The sequence below is a fragment of the Pholis gunnellus genome (assembly GCF_910591455.1).
Source record: "Pholis gunnellus genome assembly, chromosome: 15".
Lineage (NCBI taxonomy): Eukaryota > Metazoa > Chordata > Actinopteri > Perciformes > Pholidae > Pholis > Pholis gunnellus.
In genome coordinates, this window is record NC_136542.1 from 20,497,391 (window position 1) to 20,505,988 (window position 8,598).

Consider the following 8,598-nt stretch of genomic DNA (forward strand, 5'->3'; position numbering starts at 1 on the left):
CATCAAGGCTTGACAGCTCCGTTTGTGAACTGTCAAGTTTGTAAAGAATACCAGTAAAAGACCGGAATACGCAATTTGGGTTGAAATTGATGACGCAAATTGTATCACTTGAAATAAAAAAATATATATCTTAAGGAAATTTTGCAAAAATATCTATTCTAATTAATTTCGAATCTTGCTTGTGTGTCATCCCTTCGATTTTATTTGGTTTAAAATAAAATTGAGGCTTATTTTTATGATTGCATAGCTGACTTCGTTATTACTATTTGTATTTGAATTGATAGAAACTGTTTTGAAGTGCATAAACGTTAATGCCTCAGCTTTTGTGCGGTTTGCGTTTCCCAAATGTATTAACATTATGCTTTTATTTTGAAATAGTAAATCCAAACCGGAAACCACATACATGTTCAGTCAGCAACTTGACATTGTCCCATATTTTGGTGGCCTGGATACTTTATACAAGTCTTCTTTGCACTGTTTTAACTTTAGGGATGGAAAGGTTGTACTGCCGAAATATTTGATTCACTTGGGAGACGGTAACATTATGGCTAAAGACCAAGAGACTCAATGGGTGGATATTTTGAAAAGGAGGTTAGCAAACACGAAAAAAGGTGAGACAGAATGTAAAGTAACGTTTCATAACTCCTTTGGATCGATAGCTAAAGTCGTTGGTTAGCTAAGCCAACACTAACTTCTCTCTCTCCGTGTCCATGTTGCTGCTCAGACGACAGAAGCGACGAGGAGAAGAAAGCAGAAGAAACGGAGCTGTTCACCAAATACTACACAGAGTGGAAGGGAGGAGGCGACAAAGACAAGTCCTACACGAACATCCCACGATTCTACTACAGGGTATATATATATACTATATACTTTTGCATAACATATGAAAACCCAATCATTCGTGTCAGGTTTGATTGTGTTATGGTACAAGACGGGTGACTAAACTCTGTGCCATCACTAACTCCATCTGTCAAATAATTATCTTTTTCCATTTGAAGAAAAAAATAATAAAACTACAAGATTAATTTGGACAAGCTATTTTATTGCAGGGCACTCTAGATTGTATTAATGATATATGTGACCAGAACATAGGTGATGATGATGATGATGATGATGTTGTGCAGCTACCAGCAGAGGATGAAGTATTACTACAGAAACTGAGAGAGGAATCCAGAGCCGTCTTCCTCCAGAGGAAGAGCAGAGAACTGCTGGATAATGAGGAACTACAGGTCAAATACACACACACACACACGCGCAGTTAAAATGACTTGTGTACAGTGTAGGCCCTTCTGCTTTGTTGTCCTTTTATCTTCCTGTTTGTCTTGTCTGTAGAATCTGTGGTTTCTGCTCGACAAGCACCAGGTGCCTCCAGTGAGTGGAGAGGAGGCCATGATCAGCTATGAAGCCTACCTGCAGGTGGGGGAGAAGGCCGGGCCCAAGTGCCAGTAAGTAACAGGAAGTAGAGGTTTAATGGCTCACTGCACGGTTTGGGTAAAACCCTGTTGTGCCAATCTTGTTTTATGTCTTCTTATATTGATCCTAGATCAAAGGTTGATTTTGGAAAATCCCCCTGTCACCATTACTTTATATCTGTCTGGTGTCAATGTGTTGACAGGGTTGGATGACTTTATATTCAGCAAAAACATAAAATCCTAATTGCATTGAAAATGCAACCACCACTGCTACAAGTTGCATCTGGCCACTGTGACAAAAAAAATGAACTTTTGAACCAGGAAGTGGACACGGGTGGTTAATATGTCAATGTGGGTCCACTGTGGGGAGAAATCTGTCTTTGAGGTTGAAGCAGAGAACAACTGAATCTTGGAAAGGTCTGGAAAAGTCAAATCCAGCTAAGATAGCTCTGTATCTAGGGGAAGACACATGTTCACAGCAGATCTAACAGCGTCATGGTATTAACAGTAACAATTCCTCGCCTCTTCTCTCCTCTTTCCTTCAGAAAATTCTTCACTGCCAGAGTGTACTCCAAGCTGCTCCATAGCGACCCTTACGGCAGGATCTCCATCATGCAGTTCTTTAACTACGTCATGAGGAAAGGTCTGGACCGCCATGTTCTCGTCTACTTTGTCACTTTTTACATGTTTATCAGTGAGCAAAGATAAATAAGTAGAATATATCTTGAGATGGTAGAACAACAAACAAAAAGACTAGTAACTCCCAGCCCAGTTTCCTTACCTGGATTGATCTAAACTGGTGAATATCTTGTCACTGAATGTTGCTCATTTCTATTCTCTCTGTACATCCAGTCTGGCTGCATCAGACCCGGATAGGTCTGAGTCTGTATGACGTCGCAGGACAGGGCCACCTCAGAGAGTCGGTGAGCATTTCCATCACTAACCACACATTTTAAGAAAAGGTGTTTCCTCTTTAAAGCAATGAGCAGCCAGTAGGAGATGAATGGCTTCCTTTAGTAGTGAAATGAAAAGGCCGTTGTTCTGGGTAGGATCTGGAGAACTACATCCTGGAGCTGATCCCCACTCTGCCTCAGCTGGACGGACTGGAGAAGTCCTTCTACTCTTTCTACGTCTGCACCGCTGTTCGAAAGTTCTTCTTCTTCCTCGACCCCCTCCGAACAGGTGAGCCTGAACCCCACACATGGTGAACATGTAGCACTGAATGTTGGGCTTTAGAGAGGCTGAGTTTACAAAGTCTTTGTAGTGAGGAGGTTTGTGTCTCTGTTTTGTCTTCTTCAGGAAAGATTAAAATCCAGGATATATTGGCCTGCAGTTTTCTGGACGACTTATTGGAGGTAGAATTTGTTTTGCTCTATCACTGATAAGATGTTATTCATTTATTCTGTTTCTACAATAAAAGCGGGCAGTTAAAGGATGAAAAACATGTTTTTTTAAAGGGACAATTACAGGACATTTTGTAGCTGTATGTTATGGATAAATGTTATTTCTTCTTATATGAAACCGTCCAACATTACAAAGGCAGATTCATTGTAAAGCAATTCTCCCACAACTGTAGAGGCCGGCTTGTGTAATGTTTGGCTTCTTTTCTCTCACACTGTCTTCTCCTCTGGGCTCTTAGCTGAGAGACGAGGAGCTTTCTAAAGAGAGTCAGGAGTCTAACTGGTTCTCGGCCCCCTCCGCTCTCCGAGTCTACGGTGAGAAAACGTCTCTGCGTGAATGTCAGGTTTCCAGCCTCCAATCGAACGTTTGCTGGATGTTTTGTATCTTTGTGTCTCCACAGGCCAGTACCTCAACCTGGACAAGGACCACAACGGCATGTTGAGCAAAGAGGAGCTTTCTCGCTATGGCACGGCGACGCTCACCTCGGTCTTCCTGGACAGAGTGTTTCAGGAGTGTCTCACCTACGACGGAGAAATGGTACAATCAAACACAGTACCTAGGCCATACGGCTCCAATGCCCCCCCGTCAGTCATTCTCCAGCTTTCTGCAACTGTTGCGTTGCCCAGTGGTGTTTTAATGATGGCAGTCCAAAATCTCCCATGGGTAATAATTGTGTTTTTCTCCTCCTGTCTCAGGACTATAAGACCTATCTAGACTTTGTATTGGCGTTGGAAAACAGGAAGGAGCCTGCGGCGTTGCAGTATATTTTTAAACTTCTGGACATGGACAATCAGGGATACCTCAACGTCTTCTCCCTCAACTATTTCTTCAGGGTAAATTATCATCCGAGCTCCGGACTCTTTTTAAGGCTTGGACCTAGCTTGTAGCTTGTGTCAGTGTGTAATGATACTGTTGTGTGCTTTCAGGCCATTCAGGAGCAGATGAAACTCCACGGTCAGGAGCCTGTCACCTTCCAGGATGTTAAGGTAGATTCTAGACACACACACACACTTTGTTTTGGGGGTAAAAAAGAAAGAAAGATGAACATTTTGATCCCTGCCTCGTCCTCAGGATGAGATCTTTGACATGGTGAAGCCCAAAGACCCGTACAAGATCACTCTTCAGGACTTGGTGAACAGTTGCCAGGGCGATACCGTCACCAGCATCCTGATCGACCTCAACGGCTTCTGGACCTACGAGAACAGAGAGGTGCTGGTGGCCAACGACAGCGACGGCAGCAACACGGCTGACCTCGACGACAGCTGAAGATGATTTTGGGGGCTGAAGTGTGGTAGAGGCACCCCTGTTACCTAAAGGACACCTGAACTCTTACTGCTGACTCAGGACCCCCTGGGTACGTTTTAGCTAGATATGGACATTGTGAAAACCTTGAGGAAATGGAGGAAAGCAGCAGACATTCTGCTTTGCAAATATTCTGTATTTTCCTGTAAAGAAGACCATGTTTTTTCATTTACCTCTTTAAAATAAATGTTTCCTTTTGTGACGATGCCTAAATGTTTTCATTTACACCCACTGAGATCAAAAGCTGCTGTTTTTAGATTTCATGCTGTAGAGCTGAGCCATGAGAGGGAGCTTCATAAAGTCATTTAAGACTGTAAATGAACATTATTTATTAGATAAGATGGTTGGGATGTCATAAAACCCTTCACGATTTGAATGCCTAGTATATGATTAAGCTTCTAGGAATGACCAGCTGGTTAATTCCTTCATAACACAAGTCCTTCATTATGTATAATGATAAAAAACAAAGCTCCACCGAATGTTTAAATGTTTTATTAAAACAAATAAAATATAAATATGTATATACATATTCATTAAAGGTTTGTTAAAATAACTTTTGCATATATGTTGGCCCTTTTTACACAAAGCATGAATAATATCCTTCATTGACGAGTGAAAGACATTCACACACAAAATGTTTTTAACAAACGTATCAAGTTAAACGCTCTTGTTGAGCTGGTCATTTTGCAAAGCAGTACGCTAAACACTGACATCTGAGGCCATGTCAGTGGATATAAATAATCAATAAGAAGCTTATGATAGCTCCGTCTCAGCAGCTAAACACTCGTATGAAGGCTTCCAGAAGGACACTTTAAGAATGAACACACAACACACGTACAAATGAAGGTAGATCAATGTATTCGTTCACTTTCCATGACAGTTTTAAGCATTACCACAGAAACACTTCCTATATATAAAGCTTACCAGGAGGGCCCCAAAAGAAAACTGTAAATGTTTAATAAAACGCCACATTTTAGCCGTCAGATCTCCTGCTCTGGAGGGGACCAGGATATTACCAATTAATATACCAAACCAAGCATCACACCTATGAATTGAGCTCTTGGATTAACAGGCCTCCTAGTTAACAGCTCAGCATTTTACATGAGTCCTGTTCTAAGAGCAGGAAGGCACAGTGCTCGTGACTATCAGAAGGCCGAAGCGGCAATGTCATCATTCCCTGCTTATCTTTATAGCGTGGCAGTCAAAAACGAGCCATCCCTCTTCCACTTTAACGATGCACATGATGAGTGTAGACAACCATGTCAGAGACAAGAAGCACAGAAAGAGACCGAGGGGACAAATCAGGACCCGCCTTTACAAAACTGGCTGAACTTGCAAAATGTCTGACGTTGCTTACATACAGTAGCAGGATCAACAATCACACAGCAGGTGTAACGTGTGTCTGTTCATGTTGCTGCTGACACCAGAGGTGAGGCTCATTCTTTTTCTGTTGAGTTCAGATCCGTTTATAAACCGATGAACAAATCGATTGGTGACTATTTCCTCCATAGGATTCAAATCCAGCATGTTTTCCACTCCCACTCTCAACTGCTGTCAATTCAGAGTGAGCTGAGCCCCGTGTGGTCAGCAAATAGAAACGTCTCAATCTTGCATACAATTTCACACCATACACATTCACACATAAGGCTAGTGCAGTCACTTCCACAGCCCTTTCTTTTTTCCCTGCACTGTGTACTAAGAAGTTCTGTTTATAAAATAAAAACATAGAAAATATTACAGCCCTATTAATCTATACTGCTACGGAAATTAAGGTTTTGTGTTTCGGTTTAATGTTGGTGGTTTGACTCTTGAGAGTCAGTTTTCAGGAGGGGAGGGGAGAGGGGACTCTGTTGGTGTCTGCGGGGTTGAGAGGAGGTTCAGGTTCCAGATCAAAGCTGATGTTTACAAAGGAGGCTCCGGAAGCTTCCGGCTGCTCCACGGTAGCAGGATGAGGATCCTCCTGCTCGCCTCTTCGCTGCTCCGCGAACCGACGCTCCGCCGTCTCGGACAGACGGTTGTCCTCGTCTTCCTCCTCCTCCTGCGGGGGGGGGGGGGGGGCGGACACACCAGTGTAAGTTGCATTTCATACTAATATAAATTATGTTTGTTTTCTTGCTCCTGCCTCTCTGTAAGTAGCTTTTAAAATGATCTGACTTTATTCACATTTGCATAAGAAATTGACATGTGGAACCCAAGGATGTGCATGTGAGCATGTCCTACCTCTTTCTTTATACGGTAGTACTCATCAATAGCATATTGGTATTTAGGAGAGGTGATGCCGAACAGAGAGGCCAGTCTCTCGCCCATGTAGTCACACACTACAAGAAAAAAAGCACAGATAAACAACATGACGATATCAAAAACAGCAGAGTACAATTCAAGTGTGAAACACGCTGTGAAACACATCCAATACTGCTAATATTCCAGTATTTCCGCAGAGCATTTATAACAAGTATTGACTTCTCTGACTGTGAGATCACTTGATATTTCAGAACGTAGTAGGATGCGATTGGTCCTTGCTAGCGTGAATGCCTGCTGAGACAGTAGACTCCTTTACCTGAGATAGTGGAGGTGCCCATTCTCCACATGTGGAACCAGAAGTACGGACCCCAGGTCAGTTTGGACTAGAATACACATGATGAGAACATGACAATTAGACCACACGTCTGCTGGTCAATCACAGAAAGCACAAATCTGAACCTACCGCGTCAACAGTGACGAGTTCTCTCTTCAAGGGCTCCTCCTCTTCCTCTTCATCGGTGCTGTACTCCTCCATGGTCTCCCCGCTGGCGAAGAAGATGGTCCTGCGGGGGACCTTCACCTGCCTCCCGGCAGAGTCTCCCATCTCCACCCGCTCCAAGTCTGTCGGCCCTGCTGGATTCTGTCAAAACAGATAATACCACCATTAATATTAGTAATATGCAGTATATTATTATTAGCCTATGTAAATGGTGCCGATAAGCCAGGTACAAACGTGCTAAAAGATATTCTTGTTTGATGTGCCCTCCCACAGTCTGGCAGAATAAACTCATAAAACATCAAACATAAAAAAATGTAACTGCGAAGCAAAGTTATTTAACTAACGTCATATGTAACTTATGGTTAGTCAAGTTATTTACACTGTAACTACACTACACTGTGTAACTACAGTGTGGTAAGTAACGTCCCAAATGTTCACGTAAATGTTCGTAAATTAGCTGTTAGCTAAGTTAGCTACTTTGTGTTTGTTGACGGTTAGCTTCTTAGCTAAGGAAGTAATTCGCTATTAATCTAAAAGGTATTTGTTTTTTTCATTCACAAACACGGAATGTGGTCAAAGTAGTGTCGCACAGACTAACCTTATCCGTGTCCATAGTTTGCCCCAGTGAAACATTGACATTAGTTAAATACAAAGACAAATCTGCCATCTCAGTCACTTCTTCCACCTCACCACGATCCGGTTGCCAGGGTTCCGCTAGCACCACTTCCTTTATAATTTCTTCAGAATAAAAGCTTTTTGTTCAAAACCCGGTTTGTTTGATGGCATAAATTCAGCCCTGCTGTACACTCTTATATTATCTTGTACACGTTTATGTTTGGTAGTAACTGTTCTGCACACTTTTAAAAAAGAGAGACGTACATTTTACATGCTCTTCTTAAATAAATGTATTTATTGATTTTATCCTCAATAAACCAAGAAAGGAGAAATAAACTGTTGAACCATTGTTGATAGATATTTACACATATAAGTCATATAAGTCAACACAATTAGTGTGCATCTTGAGAAAAAAATGAAACAAACTAATAAATAAATTATAAATAAGTTAGACATTAGGTGGAATGAAGACAAATGTAGAAAACTAAATCAACAATAATTAATAACAAGATTACTACCAACATTATAAACGGTGTCAGAAGGAAACACAACTCAAGTGCTGTACTGGTACTTTCTTTGAGTATTTTCATTTTATGTTACCTCTACTCAAAATTGTATTCCACTAAATGTATCTACAGTGTCTAGTTACTCTGCAGGTTAAGATTTTAAAAACCTATAATGAGCATATCGAATTGGATGCACTTTCATAAAGTAAATTAAACCAACCAACAGTATGTACTTTCCTTGTACTTTCCTTCAAGTACAATGTTGGATGCAGGACTTTTACCTGTAATTGAGTATTTTCAGAGGGCTAATTGAGCTTAAGTAAAGAATACTTCCTTGAATGTTTATTATACATATTCTATAATAGAGTGTACATCAGACAGATACACTGTTATAAAATATGATTCATGAATACTAAAACAAATGGACATTTTGACTAATCACAGTAGGAAAAGTACAGTTGTGACAACTTTTTTATTAGTATTATTTACACCTGTTTGCCTGTGGTGACATGTCAAACTGTCTCCTGTGAAAGAGACCTAGAGTCACTTGGTAGTCAGAGCTTTATTTCGAAAGATTAGAGCGGAAGCAGTATTTCTCCTATACGGTAGCTTGACAGTCGTA

General features: G+C 41.2%; 2 protein-coding genes across 2 annotated transcripts; one reads left to right on the plus strand and one right to left on the minus strand.

Moving 5' to 3' along the window:
* The first annotated feature begins 420 nt into the window (after positions 1-420).
* ppp2r3c (protein phosphatase 2, regulatory subunit B'', gamma) lies at positions 421-4,317 on the plus strand. Its single transcript, XM_079175109.1, has 13 exons — positions 421-611; positions 725-849; positions 1,125-1,229; positions 1,333-1,445; positions 1,958-2,055; positions 2,265-2,335; positions 2,462-2,594; positions 2,712-2,767; positions 3,052-3,127; positions 3,214-3,350; positions 3,509-3,646; positions 3,740-3,799; positions 3,885-4,317. Exons 1-13 carry the CDS (start codon positions 545-547, stop codon positions 4,077-4,079), a joined length of 1,374 nt encoding a protein of 457 aa, XP_079031235.1. The 5' UTR covers positions 421-544; the 3' UTR covers positions 4,080-4,317.
* Positions 4,318-4,956: 639 nt separating this feature from the next.
* On the minus strand, positions 4,957-7,565 carry fam177a1 (family with sequence similarity 177 member A1). The gene is made up of 5 exons (XM_079174155.1): positions 7,454-7,565; positions 6,820-6,996; positions 6,673-6,739; positions 6,336-6,433; positions 4,957-6,153 (listed from the first exon to the last, which is right to left on the minus strand). The coding sequence occupies exons 1-5, from the start codon at positions 7,520-7,522 to the stop codon at positions 5,938-5,940; spliced, it is 627 nt and encodes a 208-aa protein (XP_079030281.1). The 5' UTR covers positions 7,523-7,565; the 3' UTR covers positions 4,957-5,937.
* Between the last annotated feature and the right edge of the window lie 1,033 nt (positions 7,566-8,598).

Excerpts from the sequence above, each read along its gene's own strand:
- fam177a1 (XM_079174155.1), bottom strand. The coding sequence starts at position 7,522 with ATGGCAGATTTGTCTTTGTATTTAACTAATGTCAATGTTTCACTGGGG. Across the intron at positions 6,434-6,672 it reads GGGCACCTCCACTATCTCAG|TGTGTGACTACATGGGCGAG; the intron begins GTAAAGGAGTCT and ends TTTTTCTTGTAG. Across the intron at positions 6,154-6,335 it reads ACTACCGTATAAAGAAAGAG|GAGGAGGAGGAAGACGAGGA; the intron begins GTAGGACATGCT and ends CCCCCCCCGCAG.
- ppp2r3c (XM_079175109.1), top strand. The coding sequence starts at position 545 with ATGGCTAAAGACCAAGAGACTCAATGGGTGGATATTTTGAAAAGGAGG. Across the intron at positions 612-724 it reads GTTAGCAAACACGAAAAAAG|ACGACAGAAGCGACGAGGAG; the intron begins GTGAGACAGAAT and ends GTTGCTGCTCAG. Across the intron at positions 3,128-3,213 it reads CTCCGCTCTCCGAGTCTACG|GCCAGTACCTCAACCTGGAC; the intron begins GTGAGAAAACGT and ends GTGTCTCCACAG.